This window comes from Gopherus evgoodei, chromosome 2 (assembly GCF_007399415.2).
Source record: "Gopherus evgoodei ecotype Sinaloan lineage chromosome 2, rGopEvg1_v1.p, whole genome shotgun sequence".
Classification (NCBI taxonomy): domain Eukaryota; kingdom Metazoa; phylum Chordata; order Testudines; family Testudinidae; genus Gopherus; species Gopherus evgoodei.
This window is the reverse complement of record NC_044323.1, coordinates 205,165,603-205,191,781: the sequence shown is the minus strand read 5'-3', so window position 1 is coordinate 205,191,781 and position 26,179 is coordinate 205,165,603. Positions and strand designations below refer to the sequence as shown.

The following is a 26,179-nucleotide window of genomic DNA, read 5'->3' as shown; positions in this document are numbered from 1 at the left end:
GTTATCATTAGTTATTTTGTTCTTAACATACAGATTTTTGAGATATGCAAAATCCATCAGCAAGTGTAGCAATGTGTGTCATTGGCACACGCATCGCGACTTAGACTTGGAAACTTGTATATTCTAGAATCATTCCATAGCACAGTATAGAATGTTCCTACTATAGAAAAAACAGCACAGAGAGCAAAATTGGAACTGGTTTACTTCCTGTATCTTTCTCAATTAATTTCTGAAACGTGTGATGAGATGCAATTCAATTCATGGCAGGAATGTAACTAGAATAAACAACTAAATGCCAGGTTTTTGTGGACATCCTGTTAATTTACTTGTAACTAGGTGACGCACCTTGAAATCAAGTACAGTTCAAAGGTAGGATTATAATAAAACTAGAAATACGTCAGTAAACACTCAAATATATGGTCATTTTATTATTTTCTGAATGGTTGGGTTATTTCCTATTCCTAAAATAACACTTAATTTTTTTTTAAAATTGGCAAAACAACCAAGCATCTGGATGCAGTTTTTACAAAGGTAACACAGAATCCAGGATCCCCAATTTTTAGTTGATCTGAACCTTAACTCATTTAAACCAGCCGAGTCCAATTTTAAAGAAATAACAGCTACAAAATCATGGAAGCATAGGAGGGCACAGGGCAGTTCTGAGAACCTTAGAATGGATAAGTGTTCGCTGTGAGATCCAGAAGAGGAGTGCCTAGTAAATGGTGGATAAATGGGTCTTTGAGTACATCTCTACCCCGATATAACGCTGCTCTCAGGAGCCAAAAAATCTTACCATGTTATAGGTGAAACCGCGTTATATCGAACTTGCTTTGATCCACCGGAGTGTGCAGCCCCCCCGCCCCCAGAGCACTGCTTTACTGCATTATATCCGAATTTGTGTTATATTGGGTCGCGTTATATCTGGGTAGAGGTGTATGTGAAATAGGGAGTGGGTGCATGGTTCTGTGTTTTAGGGTTTTGTGTGTGTGTGAGAGAGAGAGGTGCAGTGAGCGTACGGTGGATGGTGTGGCAGAATAAGATAGTGGATGTATGGATGTGGGTGTGGCGGGTATGAGCGTGGAGTGGGACAGTCAAAAGGGGACTGTGATAGGTGAATGAACGCATGGGTGTATTAGTGGGGAAGTGTGACATGGATGGGGGCAGTGGGGAAAGAAAGGCTACATTAGAGGTGGAAACAAATAAAAGGAGTAAAAATAGAGTAATAGTGCAGAAAGGAGAATGAAGGACAAACTAGGGATGTGAAAGAAGGGGGAGAGGAATTCTTTGGACCTCAAGTGGTCTAGGTGGAGGTGAGGGTTCTGTATTCTCATCTGCATTGATCGCTGTTGCAAGCTGCCAAGACTGTTCTACTCCTGGCTACTCAGCTAGGCCTTGTCTACACTAGAAAGTTAGGTCAACATAATGCACCTTGCATGGATGTATGTGTGCACTTGACTGTACTCAAATTTGTCTCCCATCCATGTAAGCATGCTGTTAAGGTGACACAATAAAACCACCTGGTCAAATGGCATTGAGCCAGGGTTGACCTACAGAGGTCAACACAGTGGAAACGTAGTCACTGTGTGACCTGTGTCTACCCTAGCAGTCCTCCAGCAGCTGTGCCAAAATGACTGACAGTGCCTCTGGTCACAATTGTGAATTCCACTACTCGGGTCAGAGACCAGAACCCCTTTAAAACACCTTGTGTATTTTTCAAACGTCTGTCCCTGATTGCCCAGCTTGGCGTGCACACACGGCATCTCTCCCTTGAGGTATGCAACTGACCATGCCAGCTCCACACACTCGACGTGCTCCTGCCTAGAGCAGAGAAGAGATATTAGGTCTTCTGGGCCTGTGAAGAGATGTGGCTGTGTTGGCACCACCATGAACCAACTGCACAGGGGATGCAGACAAAGGAGTATGACAGAATCAGCCTCTGTGCTGCACGGAAGCAAAGGAACTGAAGCTGGTGTAGCAGAGGCTGACAATTGATCTGGTACTGAGCCGCAGATCTGCTGCTTTTCTACCAAGCTGCATGCTGTACTTGGTGGAGACCTGCTGAGCTGGGAGTTGAATCTTTCTTTGGTGCTGTCAGGCTGGCTGGTGTACATCTTCATGAGCCAGGACAGCAAGGCATAGACTGGATCCCCCAGCATCACAATTGGCATTTCAATATCACCCAGGGTACTCTGACGATCAGGAAAGAATGTCCCTGCTTGCAGCTTTCTGAACAGCCCTGTGTTCTTAAAGATGTGAGCATCATGCACCTTCCTTGACCAGCCCATTTTGATACTAGCGAAGCATCCCTGCTGATCCACCAATGCTTGCATAACCACGGAAAAGTAGCCCTTTCTGTTGATGTACTGTGCGGCAACCTGGGCTGGTGCAAAACCAGGGATGTGTGTGATGTCTATTACCCAGTTGCAGTTTGGGAACCTCATTTCTGCAGATCCATCCACTATGTCCTGCACATTGCCAAGAGTTACACTCCTGCGTGGGGGAGATGACTAATGGCTGCACACACTTGCACGACAAAAGCCTCCACTGTGGATTTCCCACTGACCCATACCAATCCCATGTTGCAAGCTTCCAGAGTGTGATTGCCACTTGCTCATCAACTGTCACTGCAGCTCTTATTCTGGTGTCTCTGAGTTGGAGAGCCAGTATGAGCTCAGCACACAAACTCAGGAATGTGGCCTTTAATATCCAAAAGTTCTGCAGTCACAGATTGTCATCCCAAACCTGCATGACGATGCCATCCTATAAGTCAATGCTTGTTTCTCGAGCTCAGAAGCAGCGCTCCACCATCTTCAACTGCATGAATATCACCAGCAACCTTGAATTTTTTTTTTTTTGCTATGTCCCTTAGCAAACTGTCCTCAAAAAATATTTATGTCCCCCACTGTTGAAGTCCTTCCTGTGGCTCTGATAATAATTGACAATCAGATATTCTGCATTTGCAACATTAATGAGACTAGTACAGAGCTATGTGGGCTCCATGCTTCTGTCAGAGATGGCAGACACCAAATAGTGCCATGCAGGTTTGTAGGATTTTAAAAGAGGGAGCAAAAATTATGGGATATAAATGGCACTATGGGACCGAGAAAGTTGCATGCTGGGAACTTGATCCCTAGCTCCCAGAGATCCCTAGGCAAATTATTTCTATGTCACAATATACTGTGAAAACTTCCCAGAAGGCATTGCACCAGATAGTGGCACATGGAACATGCTGAGATACTTACCTGTGGTGCACCGCTGTTTGAACTGACACAAACACCCTCGCTGAGTATGCACCGCACTAATGAAAGCAGCCAAGTATGCATGTGCATGAACTGATACACTAACTGCGGTGGCTGTATTTTAACATAATTTGTAGTGTAGACAGGGCCCCACTTGTTTGGCTATTCCTCCACCAACTCTAGACAACCTGAGTTCATTTGCTTATCTTGTCTTATTCTTAAATCCACCCCTGAAATCTAGGTCTACAATTCAGTATCTATGTTTGCAGACACAAATTACCATGATTTTACCTAGAACTCATATGAATGAAAGGAAAATTAGTTAGGCACAAACGAGAAGTTAGATGCCAGAAAGCCATTCAAATTTTCATCTGAGGTAATTGCACACAGACACAGGCACACAATTGGATGAACATTTTTGCACATGAACCTTAGGCCTCACTGATAGAAATCTGGCCTTCTGATATATTTTTCTTTATTCAGGAACTCAAACTGGCAGCTTTCCTTCATTATTGCCACAATTAACTATGGGTGTAAAAAAGGCTTAAGTCACTTGCTTAGCTTTCTTACCTTTTCAGACTCTCGCCAACATTTCAAGATAAATATATGAGCATAAATATCCTCAACACAGATCCAGCTGGAAAGGCTCAGAGTGGTATCAGTCCAAACCCAGTCCATTACTGCTCTCAACTCAGTCAAAAATGGAACCAGACGGAATCTAAAAGGAGAGACAGTGTAGTAGATGAACTATCTTACAGTGAGGTATAGCATTGCATCTAATTAAGGAACACGGGTCATTTTTAGTAAGTCTTATAATTACACCATGTGTGGGGAAATTACACAAATGTTAAATATCAAAAAGCTTAATGGAGGGGTTCAGACTTGAAAACAGAAAACACAAATGTGAAAACAGTTGCACTTAGTCATTTTCTGGGATTGCTTGTGTTTTACTGATGTGCATCATATTTTAATAATCCTGTAGTGAAGTCAAACATACACTTATGTCACTTGTAATCAATAATCATGGGTGTGATGGCAGCATCACAGATGCAACTTTATGGGATAGATTCTCTCCTGGGCCAAAGCCCCCCCCTCTTCCCTTCTGCCATATCTCCTAAACTGGGTGGGGAAGGCAGAGACGGATATAAAACAAGATTGCAGTTCACTTGGAAGGGAATTCTCTGCTGGCCATTTGCTTTATGGTACTTTTGCACAGACTGGTGCAGGGGGTGTAACTGTGCAGAGAACCTGGCCTTATGATTTTACTGTAGGATCAACAGGAGAAGCTGGGCTGTGAGTACGCAAAGTACCTTTTGCGCAACTTGAATAATTCCTTAGGTTCAGAAATTGTTTGGTTACCTTTTAAAAATATTTTAATTAAAACTGATTTATTTAATATTTACCCACATTTCCACTTTCTTCTTCCTAGTCCCAGTTAAACCAGAAACACTGTTATAGTGTGAGGAAAGCTATTTCAGTGATTTTTCTAGCTGGACAGTAACCAGTACATACTAAAAATCTTGGAATAAAGCCTGGATTATTAGAACAAAGGGATTGTGATAAATTTGATTTTGGTATGAACTGTTTAGCTGGCAAGCACAGAACCCCAAGACTTTTCAGACTCACAGTCAGTAATAATTAACACTAATGGTAAACAAAATATGAGAGACAACTAAAATATGAATGATTTAGGCAAGTTTAAATTTGAATTTCTCCAACATGAAAGTCCCTCTTTAATGGGCTGAAGAGCCTGTATGTAAGTCTTAAAATGTTATGATTCATCTCACCACACTTTTGACATTTAAAAACATTTTCACGAGTTTTACGTGGAAATCATGTGCGGCTCATGTTATAGCTATTTCACAGTATATACGTAATGGCAACATTTATGCACTGCATTCAGAGTATCGTGTACTTTTATTTTCTCACCTGCATTATGCCCACTGATCCATCTCTCCAAGGAAACTACTAATATTCCATATCTCTGAGCAGCTTGAAACACAGTAATTTTTTTTTAAGATCCTTTCTACTACAACAAATATTTCCTTAACACTCCCATGTGTTATTTCCCACTCAAGACTCTTGATGTGAGGTGCGAGTCCAGTGACATGTTTAAGGTTTGATATCTTACTACTTTGTGGGGTTAGAAAGAGTATTTTAAACTTTTGGAAAAGTGGAGAGTCCAAACTTTCCAATAGAACACACAGTACTTGTTTCTGGACCTGGAAGGTCCAGGGACATAGGACACTACAGTGATTTTTACATAAGCTCTGTAAGGTAATTGTTAGAATTCTAAAAATGGATTCATTACATTTTTTTCTCTCCCTTAGAAGTCTGTATAGTTGGGCTCATTACAAGGAAGGTTCATAGATTTAAACAGCAGATAACATTTCTAAAATAGTTGTGGTAGTATGATGATATGATATGCAATAAAGGTTTTATTAGCACTCATTTGCAATGACCTGCAGAACTAAGTCATGAATAATGAGGCCTTCTGAGTGACAACTAAACCTTCATATTACATATGTACAAGGGTGGCTAAGAGTGAGCGGGAATACACTTACCCTTGAAATAAGAAGAGGTTTACATAGTTGTAACTTTTGGTGAGGAAGTTGCCAAGAACACGGGTTGGGTAACCACAACGAATCTGATATGCCGATAACCCAAAATAAACACATTTCACAAAATACCAGAGCTGGGCAACTGTGTTTTGGCTAAATTTCCTGCAATGAAAAAGTGAGATAAAAAATTCATGAGTTTTATATCTATCTATGTTCTACAAAATTGATCCAAAATGCTCTGCACATTTCTCAGCTCAGTGGTCCCCAACCTTTTCATCTGGTGGGCGCCAGACGAAGGACTATGGTGGTGGTCGAGCATCCGCTGAAATGCTGCCGAATTTTGGTGGCAACACCGCTCGATGATGTCGCTTGTCGGTGGCAAGTGGCGTCATTGAGAGGTGTCGCAGCCAAATTTTGGTGGCATTTCGGCGGGCTCGACCGTCGGCCAGGACACTGGCGCATGGCGCCCGTGGGCAACACGTTGGGGACCCCTGTCTCAGCTCCTCATTTATGAAAACCTGCAATCAATCCCTGATTTAAGTCCTCCTGGGGCTGTCACCCAGCTCTAGAGAAAAACTACACCTGAAAGTGTAGATATTTAATAACAAAAATCCATATAATTGGGCTAAATCCTGACTTGTGTTTGCAGGGCTGTAAGCAACACGGTAGCACAGTACAGCTGTTTCAACTGCTGTTCATTGCACTGAAGCTCCCAGTGGCTGATCCAGTGTGCTCATGGAGAAGACCCATATCCATTCCTTGAGCAGCTTGATGTGAAGCTGCAGCAGCATGGATGGGGTACACATGCAAAAGAGTTATTCACCTTTCTACAAGCAACACTGTGGATTTCTGGTCTTGCCTCTCTCCCAGTAGAGCCTGCAAGTATTACTGTACTTCTAGTGATGATAAGGGTCAAAGACAGGGATCAGCGTCCCTGGAATGTGTGTGAGAGACACTGAAGGGATCCACTTCAGTTTCTCAATTACCAGGGATGCTGATTTAGACCACGTAAACTGTTCAGTCAACTGGGACGGATCTGTTGATGTGGGCATCTCAGAAGTGGAGCGGTCCCTTTTGGAATGTGCTTAAGCATGATTACAGCTCAGCACAATGCTGTGAACGCCTCACCAAGCACAGTGTTTGGGGAACAAGATATGACCCAATGTTTTCATTGAGTTGCTTTGGAAAACTATTGTAGATAAGGAACTTTCATGGGTTCATAGAGATCAGTTTGATTTAAATTGACCTGGACAGGTTTCAAATGCAAATTCAAGATCAAGATTATGAGATACATATTTCTTGAAGGCAGGGTAAAGATCAAGAGGGATTTTGTTGCCTTTTCTTTTAAACAAAGTAAACAGACCGTCCCAAACTTGGTTTTTCTCTCCCTTTTCAGTACTCAGTAACTTTTGAGGTAGGAGGTCACTGGGAGAATAGCAGTTTTATTCAAGCATGGCTGTAATTATTATATTTTTCTGAACGCAATAGTAAATATATTCAAGGACAATTTTTAAGTGCAAAGGAGGTTTTTTTGTCTTTTCTAATTCATTTGTATTCTTCACATGTAATGAACCATTTTTTCCCCTCAGTAAACTATTATATCACTATTTGCAAGGTACAACTCTCTTGGAATTTTAAGTTTGCACTTTTTCATTAGTTGCCAGGACAAATTATGACCTAATAATCGACAGCTGTCTGATAGCTTTAATAAGGCTGTGTATTTAATGTTGTGGGTGGGGGTGGGGTGTAGGGTGACCAGATGTCCTGATTTTATAGGGAAAGTCCCGATTTTGGGATCTTTTTCTTATATAGGCTCCTATTACCCCCCACCCCCATCCTGATTTTTCATACTTGCTGTCTGGTCACCCTAGTGGGGTAGAAAATAGAGCTATTACAGGAAACAGAAGGTTGTTAGGAAGCGTTTCTTAAAGCAGGGATGGCCCAAGAGTTTGCATTATATCAGCTCTGACTCCTTAAACTCAAAATTGAGTTTAGTTCTCTGTGTCCAAATCTTCATGATACATTAACTACAAAACTATTGCCCTAAAGGCAGTTCTAATTCAGTATTGTTTTATATAGTTGAGTCTTTCCCCATTTAAGCAGTTCCATATCTGCAGCACTAATTATTCTGAAAAGGTACTTAAACAATCCATTTAGTAATGACATCAAGAAAAAAACTGTTTGTGATTCAGTCTTTAGCTTTAATTCACTCAAATTAAATTAGAAATAAACTTGAAAATGATGTTATTCAACTCTTATGCTTTATTTTTAATGGGTTTACCTTTCAGTTACTCCAGGCAAGATAAAGAACATCCAAAAGTGTATCCCAAAAACAAGAATGACCTGGAAGATGACTTTTCCCATGACAGTCTTTCTGAGGTACAGTGCTCGGTCTACCACCATGGTCCCAAACTGAATGAGCACCATCACCAGGAATGCCTCTGGTACCTGGTCTTCTGATAATGAAGAGGTGATATCTGCTGCAGCAGAATGTTTCTGGGAAAGAAAACATTATAATAATTTCGGGATAACAAATTCTACATGGTATTTCACAATTGTGGCCAAGATTCTGAAAAAGGATTTTCAAAACAAGCATACCCCAAAAGCCCAAAAGCCAAACACAATGATGATGAAGTCCACAGTATCTGCGAGGAACATCAGCACATAAACATCAGTCACAGCACTGTATTCCGGGTGAATGAGATTGTAGAAAAACTGTCTGATGGGCACATATATTTGAAGAGTCCTGAAACAACATACACCACAATCTGATTTAAGACAAGTACCTTGAACTCAAGTTCCTAAACTTCAAAAAGGAAGGGGTTGATATTATTAATTTGCTTAATTAAAAATTTCCCTTTTGGGGTCCACAGTGCTTTACAGAAACCAATTATTACCTGTTGTGTTGGCCATTTTTGTAATGTTCTGCAAACACTTGACCACTAGGAAACTCACTTACTCATTCACACAGGACAACAATTAGCCTTTAAATGGACTTTGAAGCCACTGTTGTTTTGATTAGATGTGAATTGGTGACCTAGCGTGAAAGGATCTATATCCTATCACCAATCTACTGAATCATCCAGTCGGCTGATACATTTATACCTTTATAACTTATTTTTACTAAGAATAGCATATTTTTAGTTATTTAAAAAGCTATTTCACTTTCTATTTTATGTTTCCCCTATCCACGCCCCCCATCCCCTAGAGAAAATTTGCTCACTTTTTAATTGTAAATGCCTTTGCTTTGACCATTTGCTCTCGAAACTTTTCCATAAGAAGCTCTTTTCTAGATTTTTGCTTAATGCTTAACACACTGCTTCCTCTCTGACTGCTGTTTCGTGTACTGGTACTCCCTGGAAATGAGGATGGGAGGAAGAAAACAAGAAAGTAAGCATCCAATTAAAATCAAAGTTTAGATAAAAATACAGAAGGACTAAAATCACAGAGTATAACCTGTGTAAATAAGTTGCACATTTAAGAGGTTTTTAAATTAAGCCCTACACCTTTTTTTAATATACACATATATAGTAAAGTCTTGACTGTTTGACACAGACTTGAAAACTGGCTGAATCAAAACTTGACTTAATATGACTATAAAAAAGAGTAGGTACCAAAACTGAGATGTGACCTGGCCTGCTTCAGTTGCCAGGATGGAGTGTGTGTGTGTGTGTGTGTATATATGTGTGTATTGTGACAGACGACCTTTCCTATCTCCTGCAGAGGAAGACTTTACTATAATTTGGAGATAGATATATCTCTATATATCTATATCTATATCTATATATCCAAATCAATATCACAAATATCAATATCTCCAAATCAAAATCACAAATCTATCTATCTATATCAGTGTGTATATACATATATACACACACAGATATAGATAGATAGATTTGTGATTTTGTGATATTGATTTGGAGATATCTATATATCTATATATCTATATAACTCCAAATTATAGTAAAGTCTTCCTCTGCAGGAGATAGGTAAGGTCGTCTGTCACAATATCACAAATCAATACTTCTCACATTTCAGGTACCGTATGAACTCAAATGTTAACAAAAATAAGACGTTCACTATGAATTTCTGCTAACGAGAGATGGTGCTGAGCCATGAAGTTTGAATCTGGACCTTCCCAAAGATTTGGAATGTTCAGTTCCAGCAAATTATAGGGAAAGTGCTGGTTGTAGTGCTTGGATCTGGATCTGAACTTCAGCAAAGTTGAGGGTGTTCACCCCTGGGTGTTGAGTTGGGCCCATCACTATAAGTATCTGGTATTTTGATTCACATATTTTCTATTCTCACAAAGCAGCCGCTGTGTTAAATATTTTCTGAGCTCTCCACAGAAATACATCAAAGGTCTCAACAGAATCATTTAATCAGAACTGAGCTACTTGTTTTCGAGGCCCGGTAGTGCTGTGACACATACCTCTCTTTGACCTCTGTGAGGAGAAACTGGATCTGTGTGAAAGTTGTGACCCACTGCTGGAACTTTTTCTCCTGATGGCAGTCTGTTGTTCTGGGAAATGGACATGTATGGACTCCACAGAAGCCGCAAGGTTCACTGACTTTAAAGAGTCAGCAGAATCTCTCCTGTCTGCTGCCAGTGAGAGTTCATCGCCATATTCCTCTTTACTACTGCAACTTTCACCTTCATCATCTTCATCCCATAACCCATGGCACTAGCAGAGAAAAGAAGAAAAGCATGTCACTCTTGTATTTCAGTTAGGATGATATTTATTGTGCTGCAAGACAGACTATATAATTACGAGCATTTCCTATCTTTCTATTCTGATATTTATAAGGCTCAGATCCCCTTTTTTATTTGAAGTTGTCATAAACAGATAAGAAAAGTTAATAGCACGGAAGTACTTCATATCTCTTTGACTATAAAGGGTTAACAAGTTCAGTAAGCCTGGCTGTCACCTGACCAGAGGACCAATCAGGAGACAGGATACTTTCAAATCTTGAGGGAGAGAAGTTTTGTGTGTGCTGTTAGTTTTTTGGTGGTTGTTCACTCTGGGGGCTCAGAGGGACCAGACGTGCAACCAGGTTTCTCTCCAATCTCTCTGATACAGGCTCTTATAGATTCAGAATAGTGAGTACTAGATAGATAAAGCGAGTTAGGCTTATATTTGTTTTCTTTATTTGCAAATGTGTATTTGGCTGAAAGGAGTTCAAATGTGTATTTGGCTGGGAGGAGTTCAAATTGGTATTTTGCTGAAAAGATTTTAATTTGTACTTGTATACTTAGGCTGGGAGGGCATTCCCAGTGTCTATAGCTGAAAGACCCTGTACCTATTCCATTTTTTTAAAATTTACAAAGATAATTTTTACTGTTTTTTCTTTCTTTAATTAAAAGCTTTTCTTGTTTAAGAACCTAATTGTTTTTTTATTCTGGTGAGACCCCAGGGGACTGGGTCTGGATTCACCAGGGAATTGGTGGGGAGAAAGGAGGGAAGAGGGAGAGAGAGGCTGATTTCTCTCTATGCCAGGATTACTTTCTCTCAGGAAGAATCTTGGAGGGGAAGAGAGAAGGATGGGGGGAAGGTGCATTTTCCTCTCTGTTTCAGGATTCAAGGAGTTTGAATCACAGTGATCTTCCAGGGTAACCCAGGGAGGGGAAGGCTGGGAGAGGCAATGGTGAAGGAAAGGGTTTACTTTCCTTGTGTTAAGATCCAGAGGGATTGGGTCTTGGGGGTCCCCAGGCAAGGTTTTGGGGGGACCAGAGTGTACCAGGCACTGGAATTCCTGGTTGGTGGCAGCGCTACGGGTACTAAGCTGGTAATTGAGCTTAGAGGAATTCATGCTGGTACCCCATCTTTTGGACGCTAAGGTTCAGAGTGGGGAATTGTACCATGACATGGTAGGCAGCATATGGGATAAGACAGAATCCAAAAGCCAGTGAAGTTTTTATTTCTCTCCCTGCTAGCTATCTGCAGGCAGACTGAGAGGTTTGGGTTTAAAAGCAAAAGTCGGTAGGATTTTTTTTCTCTTCCCCTGCTAGCTGTGTGTAAAGCAGGCTAGAGGAGATTGTGTTAAAAGCAAAGGTCTGCAGGTTTTTTGCTCTCTCCCTTCTGAGTACTCTGAAGGCAGAGGCACTAGGGTTTAACAAGGATCTTTGTTAAACAAAGGGACTCCAGTTGTGAGTCACCATATACCAGCAAAACACATTTGGAAATGAATGTTTTTTTTTCTTTCTAATTCTGTCGGGAATAGCTAGGTAGAAGGAGTTTAAAAAAGACTCTGTTGCTAAGCAACCCTAAGGAGGCAATAGAGAAGCAGCATTTCAGGCAGTAAACAGCAGAGGGAGCCCCAATACAAGAAAACAGAAACCATGACTACCAAGGATGCCCTGAAACAGGAACGAGCGAGACTGGAGGCAGAGGAACAAATCAAAGATGCAGACCACAGGCAAGACATGGAAAAAAAACTACAAGAGATGGAGCTGAAAGAGAAAGAGAAAGAGAGGCCGCCCACAGGAGAGAGCTAGAGATAAAAGAGAAAGAGTTGGAAATCCAGAGGGAGGCCCACTGGCAGGCCCTGGAATTAGCGCAGGCTAGGCAGCATGCTCCAGCCAGCCCTAACAACCCTTCACCAGTTATTGTTCCACATCCCAAGAGGTTTCCCACCTACAAGGCAGGTGATGACACTGAAGCCTTCTTAAAGAATTTTGAAAGAGCCTGCCTTGGGTACAACATCCCTGAAGACCAGTACATGATAGAACTGAGGCCACAGCTCAGTGAACCCTTAGCAGAGGTGGCGGCTGAAATGCCTAAAGAGAACATGAACGACTATAAACTTTTTCAAACCAAGGCCAGATACAGAATGCAGATAACACCTGAACAGGCCCGTCGGCGGTTCAGAGCCCTAAAATGGAAACCAGATGTGTCATTTCCCTGACACGCTTACCACATTGCAAAGAATTATGAAGCCTGGATATCAGGAGCCAATGTTAAATCTCTAGACGACATGCACCTCCTAATACAATTGGAGCAGTTCTTAGAGGGTGTTCCGGAGGAAATCGAAAGGTACATCCTAGATGGGACGCCCAAAACTGTAACTGAGGCGGGGGAGATTGGAGCCAGAGGGGTGGAAGTGGCAGAAAAGAAAAGAGCTACTGTCAAGGGGAGCGAATATCACAGGGGTCACACTGACAATAAACCCTATATCCGGGGCAACCCAAGACCCCACCTACAACCCAAGGAAAGCTGCCGACTCCCTATTCTCTCACCTCACAAATCTTCAGTAACCCACCTCAACCCAGTGACCAGTCAGCTGGGCGATGCTTCAGGTGTAGTGAACTGGGACATATAAAGGCCAACTGCCCCAAGAACCCCAACCGAGTGCAGTTCATTATATCTCCATCACTCCAAAGATCCCCATGCCCAGATGCCTCTCAAATACCCTCGGAGCGAAGGGAAATTTTGAGAGTGGGCAGAAAGAAGGTTATCGCATGGAGAGACACGGGGGCACAAGTGTCAGCTATCCACCAATCCTTGGTGGACCCCAAATTCATCAACCCAAAGGCTCAAGTGACAATTTTCCCTTTCATATCACAAGCAGTAAACTTGCCTACAGCTAAACTGCCTGTCCAGTACAAAGGCTGGTCAGGAATGTGGACATTCGCAGTCTACGACAATTATCACATCCCCATGCTACTGGGGGAAGACTTGGCCAACCAGGTAAAGTGGGCCAAGAGGGTGGGAATGGTTACACGCAGCCAAGGCAGGCAAGCTTCCAGACCCATCCCTGTTCCTGAGCTGTCCACAGGGGCCCCGTCTGTGTTAGCAGAGGCCCAGACAGAGGTAGTGGACCCGGACCCCTGCCAACGACTGCAACAGCACAGTACCTCCAGTCTCAGGGCTGGACCTGGAAACGCAATCAGCACCAGAACTATTGCCAGCACTGACGCCAGTGCTTTCAAACACATCTTCAACCCCAACACCAGAGGGCGCCAGCAAGCCTGAACTGGCAGAAGCAGCAAACAACCAGACCCAAGAGGCTCAGCCAGAGCCTGAAATACCACCTGGTGCGCCAGCGAAGAGCAGTTCACCAGCCACGAAAACAACCCCATCACCTACATCGCTTCCCAAAGGACCAAGCCGAAGTCAACAGTCTGAGGAGGAACTGGTGTCTCCAACCTCCAAGAAACAGTTCCAGACTGAGCAGGAAGCAGATGACAGCCTTCAGAAAGCTTGGGCGGTGGCACGGAGCACCTTACCGCCTTTCAGTTCTTCTAATAGATCTCGGTTTTTTATAGAACAAGGACTTTTATATAGAGAGACTCTTTCTGGTGGACACCGGGAAGACTGGCATCCACAAAAACAGTTGGTGGTTCCAACTAAGTACTGGAGGAAGCTCTTAAGCTTAGCCCATGATCATCCCAGTGGCCATGCTGGGGTGAACAGAACCAAGGACCGGTTGGGGAAGTCCTTCCACTGGGAGGGGATGGGCAAGGATGTTGCCAAGTATGTCCGGTCTTGTGAGGTATGCCAAAGAGTGGGAAAGCCCCAAGACCAGGTCAAGGCCCCTCTCCAGCCACTCCCCATAATTGAGGTCCCATTTCAGCAAGTAGCTGTGGATATTCTGGGTCCTTTCTCAAAAAAGACCCCCAGAGGAAAGCAGTACATATTAACTTTCATGGACTTTGCTACCAGATGGCCGGAAGCAGTAGCTCTAGGCAACATTAGGGCTAAAACTGTGTGCCAGGCTCTAATAGACATTTTTGCCAGAGTAGGTTGGCCCTCCGATATCCTTACGGATTCAGGGACAAATTTCCTGGCAGAGACCATGAAAGAACTGTGGGAAACTCATGGGGTGAATCACTTGGTTGCCACTCCGTACCACCATCAAACCAATGGCCTGGTCGAAAGGTTTAATGGAACTTTGGGGGCCATGATCCGTAAATTCGTGAAAGAACGCTCCAATGACTGGGACCTAGTGTTGCAGCAGTTGCTTTTTGCCTACAGGGCTGTATCACATCCCAGTTTAGGGTTCTCACCGTTTGAGCTTGTGCATGGCCATGAGGTTAAGGGGCCATTACAGTTAGTGAAGCAGCAATGGGAGGGGTTTACGCCTTCTCCAGAGACTAATATTCTGGACTTTGTAAGCAACCTACAAAGCACCCTCCGACACTCTTTAGCCCTTGCTAAAGAAAACCTAAAGGATGCTCAAAAGGAGCAAAAGGCCTGGTATGACAAACATACCAGAGAGCATTCCTTCAAGGTAGGAGACCAGGTTATGGTCTTAAAGGTGCAACAGGCCCATAAAATGGAAGCATCATGGGAAGGGTCATTCACGGTCCAAGAGCGCCTGGGAGCTGTTAACTACCTCATAGCATTTCCCAATTCCGCCCTAAAGCCCCGAGTGTACCACGTTAATTCTCTCAAGCCCTTTTATTACAGAGACTTACAGGTTTGTCAGTTCACAGCCCAGGGAGGAAATGATGCTGAGTGGCCTGACAGTGTCTACGACAAAGGGAAAAGTAACGGTGGCATGGGAGAGGTAACCCTCTCCACAACCCGGAAACGTCTGCAGCGGCAACAGATCAAGAAGTTGATGCACTCTCCCGTGAAAGTTCCCTAACATCAACTGGTTAAAAATTGTTCTTGCAATGTGAAGAACCTCGTAGTTTTATATAATTAGTGGCATATGTAAGGATGCATGTGTTTATTGATCTGTTTATTTTAAAGTTCTAGGGAGAAATCACTGCCAGTGTACTTCCACATTGTCAGCGATTTGGGGGGCGTGTCATAAACAGATAAGAAAAGTTAATAGCACAGAAGTACTTTATATCTCTTTGACTATAAAGGGTTAACAAGTTCAGTAAGCCTGGCTGTCACCTGATCAGAGGACCAATCAGGAGACAGGATACTTTCAAATCTTGAGGGAGGGAAGTTTTGTGTGTGCTGTTAGTTTTTTGGTGGTTGTTCACTCTGGGGGCTCAGAGGGACCAGACGTGCAACCAGGTTTCTCTCCAATCTCTCTGATACAGGCTCTTATAGATTCAGAATAGTGAGTACTAGATAGATAAAGCGAGTTAGGCTTATATGTGTTTTCTTTATTTGCAAATGTGTATTTGGCTGAAAGGAGTTCAAACGTGTATTTGGCTGGGAGGAGTTCAAATTGGTATTTTGCTGAAAAGATTTTAATTTGTACTTGTATACTTAGGCTGGGAGGGCATTCCCAGTGTCTATAGCTGAAAGACCCTGTACCTATTCCATTTTTTTAAAATTTACAAAGATAATTTTTACTGTTTTTTCTTTCTTTAATTAAAAGCTTTTCTTGTTTAAGAACCTAATTGTTTTTTTATTCTGGTGAGACCCCAGGGGACTGGGTCTGGATTCACCAGGGAATTGGTGGGGAGAAAGGAGGGAAGAGGGAGAGAGAGGCTGATTTCTCTCTATGACAAGATTACTTTCTCTGAGGAAGAATCTGGGAGGGGAGGAGAGAAAGAGGGGGAGAAGGTGCATTTTCCTCTTTGTTTCAGGATTCAAGGAGTTTGAATCACAGTGATCTTCCAGGGTAACCCAGGAAGGGGAAGGCTGGGAGAGGCAACGGTGAAGGAAAGGGTTTACTTTCCTTGTGTTAAGATCCAGAGGGACTGGGTCTTGGGGGTCCCCGGGCAAGGTTTTGGGTGGACCAGAGTGTACCAGGCACTGGAATTCCTGGTTGGTGGCAGCGCTACGGGTACTAAGCTGGTAATTGAGCTTAGAGGAATTCATGCTGGTACCGCAACTTTTGGACGCTAAGGTTCAGAGTGGGGAACTGTACCATGACAGAAGTCATCAAAGTTTGTTTAACTAAAGGGACATAATAAATATCAGTATGTTTTCTGGGACACTAACGAGGCAAAAGAAGCTCTTACTTAATGTCCATTTTAGAAAAAAATTTAGTTAGAGATATTATTATATTTGTGTTGTAGTAGGTACTAGTTTTAAATTCTGCAATGTTATTATGTGTAGGGCAGTCCTTTGGGAAAAAATTATGAACGAGCCACAGCCATAAAATCAGGGATTTCATCAAAATATACCCCTTCGATGATATTTTCCTTGGTTCACTTAAACCATACACCTCAATTATCTCCTCCGTTTTCATGCCATTTCCAGAAAAAAAAAAACAATTGTCCATCCATACAAATGTCACTAAATTATTTCAGTATGAAAGAAAACAATATCGCCTGAGCAGCCCAAAAAGACGCCTGCTGAAGTCAAATCCCAGGTGTCATAGCTATTGTTCACATATAAAAGTTTTAGTTGCTTGGTGTTGGACAATTAAGATTTGACTGTATTAATAAATCAAAAGATTCTAAAGGACAAATAAATGTTTCACTCATTGCTATGGACACAACAAATATAAGAAATGGCCACTTTGCCTACCTTTGGGGACATACTATCTGCAAAGTCAGCAACGAGATTGGTATTTTTTTGTTGAGATGTCTTTAGGCCAAACATTTCCTTAGAAAATAGAGTCTTCACAATTTAAATGGCAAATACATTTTTAAATAAAGTAACTTAACCAAAGGAGTTAAAGCAATATTAACTCAACACCTGTAAGTAAACCTGCAAAAAATGTTGATTAACAAGGGACAGAGAGGGAGAATGGCCCTGCAGAGTGGGACCAGAAGCTTTCCACTCTATTCCTTGTTCTGCCACAGCCATCTTGTATGATACTAGGCAAGCCACACAATCTCTCTGTTCTTCAGTTTCCCCATTTGTACAATGGGCATAGTAACATTTTACCCCACAGGGGTACTGTGAAGACGAATTCATTGTGCTGAAGAGTCATAGGAATGACTATAATCATTAAATAAAATAAAGACATGCCTTTTATCTCAGTTTACCTTTAAAATGGATCGATGGAAGAACAAAGCAAGGAGCTGAACAAGGTCATAGTGCACATAACCCTCTTTCTTTTCAATACCAATAATATTGGGTGGATGGTAAGGTTTATCTTTGGTGTAATCCACATGTTTATTCCAGGGAAAGAAGCCAAACTGGAAGAAGTACTTGATAACAATGGTCACCTGTACAGGAGTAATGTATTGAGAACAATTAACATTCAACGGACAGAACAATTAGCCTAATGTCTGTCACATGAAATGCCATGTGACTATTTCATGTTTTTTTTTAAATTAGATTAATTATGCTTTCATACATTCCAATTAGAGGGGTCGCCATGAAAAAATCAGCGTTGACCAACATGGGCCACCCACTGGCATTTGAGATATCGCAGTTATCTGCCTATTAATACAATAGGCAGTCACTGCAGTATCATGGGTACCACTAGATGGTAGCTATTAGTAGGTGTTGCCTTTTTATAACTAGAGGGACATCAGCCAAGAGCAGCACAGAAAAAATCAAACAATCGCCTCTCAGCTATCAATCGCCTATCACACCAATGCCCAAGGATGTTATTTTTAGTATATATTTGTATTATAATGCCCAAAGGAGAGATGTACAAGCACAAAAAAGAGATAATTTCTGCCCCGAGTGGCTTATTATTCACTTTTCTTTGCAAAAAAAGCGTGTTATCTATTCCCAATGTGTTTGACAAATAAGGATGTAAGAGTAATGGCATACCTCAGTGTAGACAATGGCTGTCATCCAGAAGCGTTTGCTAGGCCTGGGGACAGACAGCATGGCCCAAAGGAATATAAGGATGGGAAGCACAAGAGTAATCATGGAGGCAGAGATCATGTGATTAAGGATAATCACAAAATAACACACCATTTCTGACCGGGCCACTAGTGTATTATACAGGGCATAAACGAGAAGCAATAGTCGAGGCTGACCACTGTAGAATTTCTCAGATTCCTCCAGCTCTTCATCACGAAACATTCTGTGAGAAGAAAAGCTCCATGAATGACAGAATTACATCAATATGAAATTCATGAGAGCTGATTTTTATTATGACTGTTTTCTCCTTTATAATGGTTGCAGGTTCTGTCGGAAAATCTGTAAACATGAACAGAATTTGGTATTCTAAACAAATATATGTAATATGGCCTGAAGCTAAACAAATTTATGAAAAATTAAAGCTCCAGCAATAATTTACAATAAACTATTTGGAAGTGCTAGTTTGGTATTAAATACATGAAAACAATCAGCTTGCCCATAAACACCTAATCATTGCCCCTCATCTGCAAATCATGTTCTGGCAGCAAGCCATTGGATCCAGTTCTGATCTACTTATACCAGAAATCAGGAATAACTCTGTTACAAGTCAGTACACTAATTTCACACCAGTGTAACTTTAAGTGCGATCAGAATGAATGCCATTTTTATTTTGGCCACCAGATGTGTCTTGTCTCCTCTGACTGTTTGGGTAAACCCGACTGTTAATTAAAAAACTAAGTTGATGTTAAAAACATAATAAAATGATGACAAGTGTAAAATTATTCCATGAACTCCCATAGATTTAAATCTCTCCACTTTTCATAAGCGTCATTTATTTATTATTGTTTGCACTACAGTGGCGCCTAGAAGCTCTAGTCATGGGCCAGGACCTCACTGTACTAGGCACTGCACAATCACAGCACAAAAGAGCTTTTTTGTCTTGTCAACACTTTGAATGTTCCAGTCTATGGACAGATTTGGTTGAATACTGGAAAAACAAACGGACATGGAAGTATGAAGAACAAGCACTTGATTTACTCAGGCAGTGTGGTGCCTTTTGGTCCAGTTCTAACTGAGCTGATGGGATCATTTCTAGGACTGGAAATTCTGCCTGGCCCTAATGCAAGTGCACTGTGGTAAAGGAAGGAATAAGGAGACTTTTCACATCTTATGTGGCCCGCATAAGGGCTGGGCAGAATTTCAGTGTCTGCAGTCAAGGTAGAACAAGAAAAGCTCCCTCCTTACTGTCCTTGGGAAGCATGATGTCACAAAAGAAGATGAGAAAGAAGAGCTGTTGGCTCCAACTCCCAAGCACTGGACAGCATAACTTGCTGGCTGCATGGTGGGGAGGGGAGTATGCTCCAGCCCAGGAAGGAATGCAGCATTGCCATTGGATTTCAACTGCAGAAATCAAAGCAATGGGGGCTATTAACTAAGTGTGTATGGGGGGGAGAAGCTGAGATTTTTTTTCCAGGTAATTTTAGAAGGACCTTTCCCAAATAAAAAACAATTAGAAAGAAACAGCTCCACACCAACCATTAAAACCAATTATTGAGAGAAAAATCCTCACTAATAACAGCAGTAGTTAGACAGAAAACAGCTCCTAAAACAGGAATTAAAGTATTTAGGAAAACTTCAAAGACTACATTTTTTCTTCTCTAAAGTTTCTTACTTGTTTAGAAGCAGCTCACTGGCAGTCAGGTCGTGTGTCAATGGAGGGAGGATAGTATCATTTAGCTTGTCAATTTGACTGTCGTCTGGGCTCACCATCATGAAGTTTTTGCCAGCAGAGTCATCCTGGGAACTGAAGGAAAGATGACCAAAGCTGACAGCTTTGCTGTATGAAGGTGGGACTTCAGCATTGCCATCCGCAGCAGAGTATGATGGCACGTCAGTATCAGATGTGTACGCAGCTCCCTCTGAATCCAAGCCATAATCATCCACCTCATCCTCTCGTCTTGATGTAGAACCTGTCCCTTCTTCTTCATGCTCCCCTTCTACTTCTTCAATGGTTTCTGTTGTGCCCTGACGAGAATACAGCAGGGTGACCTGGGTAGGTTCACTGTCAGGAACAGGAGGAAGAAAAAGGATTTCTCTCTTAACACAATTACTCAGAAAACTTTGCTAACTCTGTTTTGAGGTTGAAATATTGGCAAGCCCTCACTCTGCTCCCAAACTTTGAAAATGCACTGCAGCTGGCAGAAGATGTACTGCGGTCATTTTTTCCTTACACATAAAAAACACTGATCCATTTGCACACGGAGTGATTGCTTGTTGAGCTTGCAGTAATTCAATACAGTTCCAAACCAAAACAAGACAAATTAATGTTGACAAAGAGGGAATTTAAACACAATTTTCTTAGAACAAACAAATTCTAAACACAATTAGAGCATATTCCTACATTTGTTTCAAGTGAGCTGCATGATGCTACAGTATAATATAGGAATACATATACTTCACTATAAAGGCAACATTTCTAACAATCATAGCTTTATCATTTCAAAACTGCAGCTTGCAGGCAAAATTCAGTTGGACACACAGAATCCATCCCCTCACGTTTCATGGTATATCTATATGAAAGGATAAGCCAATTGCAAACATAGAGTAGTGCCATCCATTTGAGTAGCAGGATATTATGGTATCTTACCTTCAGATCACGCTACATTTTTCTTCTTCACTTCTTTTGCTTACCTACCTATTTCCTCTTGTGTGTGTACTTTCCCTCTTTTCACATTGTTTTTACTCAGTCTTATCTGCACACTTATCTCTCTGCTTCTCCACCTTGCTTGACAAAGCTCTACTCTGCTTGATGTGTTTTTCATCTCCCTCACCACCACTCTGTGTTTGCGTCTCTCTGTACTCTCATCTGGTGTAAATTGGCGCAGCTCATTGACTTAACTGAGAATCTGGCTATCCCCCTTTAGCTACTTTCCTGTCCTTGCTTCGCTTTTTGTCTTCTTTTGGTTATGCCCCACTCTTCCCTTATTCCTAGTTTCTTCTCTTTTTCTTCGCTCTCATATGTCCCACTCCTGTTAGCCCCCATCCCAGCTCCAACAGTCAGATAATAAAAAGAACAACATGGGTTTTACATGTATCACATCCTTTTACAGCTCGTCAAAGAGACAGAGGTTGAAACATTGGCCGATAATAGTAGAGCTTCCTTTGACTTCACTAGGATTTTACCCAAAATATATATAAAATAAACTTGCTATTGTTAAAAGTCAGTGGACAATACTACCTCCCGCCAAAATTCAAAATTGCTTTCTATACCCTTTTCCTTTGAAACCACTTTCAAACTTACTGTAGCTATGTTATGTCACCTTTTAACTTCTAATGAGAGTTTTCAGAAGTAAACTGATGGTAGCTGTTGCCTGAATGTACATTTTGATGATTCTTAATAGTAATAATTCCTTTAAAGGTGATTAATGAGTGAGAATGTAAAATGATGAATTCCAAAATAAATCAACACCCAGAAGTTGTTAAAACAGTGTGCAATATGGAAGTAGAATGATTTATGATGCCATGCAATTTTATTTTTGAAGGGATATTTGAAACATTGCTTTTATATCCTGAAGCCATATAAAATGTAGACAATTTTAGTCTTGAGTTGCAAAACTGAGTGAACAGCTCTGGAACAATTCTCTAATATGTTCTTTCTTTCAGTATTTATATTGCCTGCTATCTTTTCTTAATAATTTCCCGTCTTAATTCTAAAACTTCAGAATCTGTAAATCAGTGGAAGAGAATTCAAAATATTTAACAATTCTTTCCTATGAAGAGAGTAACTAAAAATTAAAGGAGTCTGGCCAAAATGTTCATAGCTAGGTACATAAAATTGGATTCCTAAATCCATATTTAGATACTTGATTATTTGAAGAGCTGAGCTCCCATAAATTCCACTGAAGTCAATGGGAGCTGCTGGGGGTTCAACATCTTTGAAAACCAGTCCCTTTTTTATTCAGGTTCCTATATATGGATGCAGGAGCCAATTGTCAAAGGTCAAAGTAAGGATCAAGTTATAATGAATAAAAGAATAGTGGACTTCTTAAAAAAAAAAGGCAAAATAACAAATAAGTAACTGGTTTATGATACTTTTTTATACTTGTCTTATCACAATAATCAAGGAAATAAAGCTTCCAATAAGCATGCAAATTGTTTTAAACACATACATCTGCACACGTATACAATGCCACATGTAGAATGGCCAGGGTAAATGAGTGAACAAAGCATGCATGAGTTAAGCACCTTGACACTATACTGCCACTGTCAGCTGATGAGGAGGACATATCCATGCTGTACATTTTACGAAGCCTAGGTCGAGCGCGCTCACTTGTTTTAGGAACAGTGTCTGGTCCATCTAAATCATCAAGGGTTGACTGCCTTGAGAACAGCATGGTTGCTTCAGTGTAGCAGCTAGCAGCGCAAACAGTTATAAACACAATGTTAAATACCAATGACATTACTTTATACATAATTCAGTAAGTGAATGTGCTCGCCATGCAGAAAACACAGACACAAAGACAAAAGGATCAGAGAGAAGATAAGGACCTGATTAAAGTCACCACAAAACCAAATTCTTATGTACAGCTGGTTTGTGACTAGAAAAATACAGAAGCCATAACTAATCATAAAATGTAACCGCTATGCATATAGATATGGGAATCAATATAGTCTCAAAGTTCCCATGCTGCCTAGAGACAACAACTTTGTACAAGTGAGAGTTTTTACTTTTGTTTACTTTGAATAAAAATTCCAAAAAATCAGTTAAAACATTTTGGAAGCTGATTTCCTCTGTACAATATTGATTTTATTAAAAATAGATCCTGTGGAATTCTTTTATATAGGCGCAGGCCAATTTCCTAAAAGAGCTTTCAAAATTTAAAAAACCCTCATATTCTACTAATAGAAAAAACAGCTTTCATACACTAGCCAGTCGTCTTTCAGTACAAAAAAGCCAAATTAGTACTTACTTGATGAATGCCAAGTATAATTATCATTGCTTTTGATTTTGTATCTAATATTATATTTTTATCTAGTATTATATTGACATTGATAATCATTTTAAGAAAATGGTATTTATTTTGTCATGTGAAAAATATTTCCCCCATTATTTCAAAATTTGTAAAGCATACAATATCAAAGAAAGGACATTTTCAGTTAAACCCTTATCTCCTTTCACTTGTCACTACAATGGGACAACAGAGGCATATACTATACATTCAGGATGCTCTTGGATAAAATGAGAAGTGGATGAGTTATGAAAAAGACAACACTAATGTAAATACAAACATTAGCAATGGGAAGGAAGCAAATACATTAATGACATATGGTCGGTAACCACAATGTAGTTTGCTGTAATTGTCAATGAAGTATGCAGATGTGCATGAACTGAGTCGAGGGAACTATTTGGAGTTTTAATCCAGGCAGCCACCTCTCTGGGTCTCTAAGATTCATAAGTGAGAAAAAAAACACCTAAACAATGAGGGGTGATCCACACTTAGGATCTGATCCAGCACCACTGAAGTCAGTGGGACTTTTCCCATTGACTTCAGTGGGTGTAGGATTGAGCACCTGGAAGGTCTACACTATACATGGATCTATAGGGCACTCTAGCTCTAATTCTTTAAATGAAGTTTTTGGTATTGAATTATAGGGAGCCGTCGGCAGACAAACTGTGTACTTTTTAATGATATTTTAGTGTCCTTTTTAAATCCAAACTCCATCTGACCATCTTTTTTGGGAGCTGGGTTTCTTTTCTGTAAGCACCTAGGGGCTGATTTGTAAAGGTATTTAGGCAATAAGCACCTTGTGGGGTTCTCAAAAGCATCTAAAGCAAATTAGGCATCTAACAACCATTGAAATCAAGCACTTTTGAAAATATGGCCCATTGCCTTTTTTCACTTTGGTGTTTAGTTAACCCACAATATAGTTATTATTATGTAAAGTTACGAGTTCTTCTCTAAACATATATATGTGTGTATGTAGACATGTTGTCTTGTAAATAACAGTGGGGAGATACAAGGAAGGGAAACTAAGTAACTCAGGCTCTTGTGCTAGGAACAAAAGCTGACTCTTATACCATAAGGAGTGCCTCCACTGGTAAATTTTCATTGAAAACATGTATTCCAGTTTCCCTCAACTGCTCCCCACCTGGAGGACTTGATCCGGCTCCTGTTGAAGTTAATGGCAAAACAACTACTGATTTAATTAGGTGCAAGATTAGGCCCTGAGTTAGTCCTTGCAATGATTTTGATTACATACATGTTTAAGGAAAGAACAGCTCAGTGATCAGAAGGAAAATCTACGTCTACTGAGCAGCTGATCAGGATCCGCCAAGGTTTGGAAAGCAGTACAATTTTATACTCATAGCACAGTAAATGTGCTTCCCAATGTGTAGGAACCTACAACACCAATAAGCTGGTAAGGGGGATATGATCCATACTGTGATGTACAATTGGCAAAGTTTGTGTTGACTCAGTCACTAATCAGCACATACATTTATCCAGGCATATACTTCCAGGTCACTTTTCATATTGGCTTCTCTAGAGACTTTGAAAAGCATTAACTTCTTTGAAACCATTCAAAGAATAGGTATTTTAAACTGAAATGTGCATTAAAAGCCCAAGCCAAAGTATGTGCAAATAAACTTAACCAGCTATCCACTACAAATGGGGATATATTTAGCACAGATGTTTTTATTCTGAATGATAGGATTGGGTAAGAAATTTCCCATTCTGCTAGCTGCATTTCCAACAATTCTATCTTCCCTGGATGACTTATTAGCCAAATTTTAATACCTACAATTGGTGGGCCAGTTAATCACTGTACATAGGAATTGAAGTTATCATTACTAAAAACATTCTTGGAGTTTTCACATAGCTTTCAAATAAGTTGCCTGGTGGCAAACAGGAGAACGGGCCGTGGCTAGCACGGGCTGTGTTACAACACTGAGCTGCCTACAGAACTGCAGAGGGGAAGGAAACAGAATTGTGGGAAACTCTAGGATGAAGAAAAGGTTTGTTGAGCGCTCCTGAGCATCACACAGTTCCTATTAAAGTCAAAGCAAGCTGCAAGAGCTTGTTAGGTGCTGGATGCCATTCTGGATTTGCTTCTTGCTTTGACATCTAAAAGGTGAAATCCTGACTCTGAAGAAGTCAGTTGGAGCTTTGCATTTGACTTTAATGGCGCTACAGTTTTGTTCTCTATTTCAGGGGTGGCCAAACCTACTGACTCTCTGAGCTGCATACAACAATCTTCAGAAGTTCGAGCACTGGGACACACCTACCGGGGCTCGGGGCTTCACCCCCGCTCCTCTTGAAGCCCTGAGACCCTGCTCCCCACTGAGCAGAAGCCTCTACCCCACCACCCTGCTGCAAGGCAGAGGTCCCAAGTTTCTCACCCCCCAACTCTGGGAGGTGGACAATGGGTGTGTGTGTGTGGAGGGCTCTGCGAACCACACTTTAACGGTAAAAGAGCCCCATGTGGCTTGCGAGCTGCAGTTTGGCCACCCCTGCTCTATTCCTTTGTAATCTTAGGCCACATTTCACAAAAGACAACTAATTGGACTTTACCAGCTCCCAGCCATTTTACCAAAATTCATAAGATATTTAGTTAATAAGTTAACTGGAAATAAAGGGCAATGAGTTCATTATGATGCTGGCTTGAAATATTTTCTGGCAGGGTACAGGAACCAACTAGTTATAAGAGGGCAAAATTGTCTTCTCATCTCTTGTGCGCCAAACTCCACTGCCTACAA

At 41.1% G+C, this 26,179-nt stretch overlaps 1 protein-coding gene across 1 annotated transcript in view; it reads right to left on the bottom strand.

Moving 5' to 3' along the window:
- Positions 1 to 26,179, bottom strand: part of PIEZO2 (piezo type mechanosensitive ion channel component 2) — a 496,400-nt gene that overhangs the window by 24,654 nt on the left and 445,567 nt on the right. The window contains exons 37-45 of the mRNA XM_030549442.1: positions 20,096 to 20,485; positions 18,388 to 18,646; positions 17,649 to 17,831; positions 10,233 to 10,485; positions 9,024 to 9,156; positions 8,399 to 8,546; positions 8,082 to 8,296; positions 5,804 to 5,962; positions 3,810 to 3,957 (exon numbers count right to left, since the gene is read on the bottom strand). Of these exons, the coding sequence (XP_030405302.1) occupies positions 3,810 to 3,957; positions 5,804 to 5,962; positions 8,082 to 8,296; positions 8,399 to 8,546; positions 9,024 to 9,156; positions 10,233 to 10,485; positions 17,649 to 17,831; positions 18,388 to 18,646; positions 20,096 to 20,485 (1,888 nt within the window). The remainder of the gene's footprint in view (positions 1 to 3,809; positions 3,958 to 5,803; positions 5,963 to 8,081; positions 8,297 to 8,398; positions 8,547 to 9,023; positions 9,157 to 10,232; positions 10,486 to 17,648; positions 17,832 to 18,387; positions 18,647 to 20,095; positions 20,486 to 26,179) is intronic.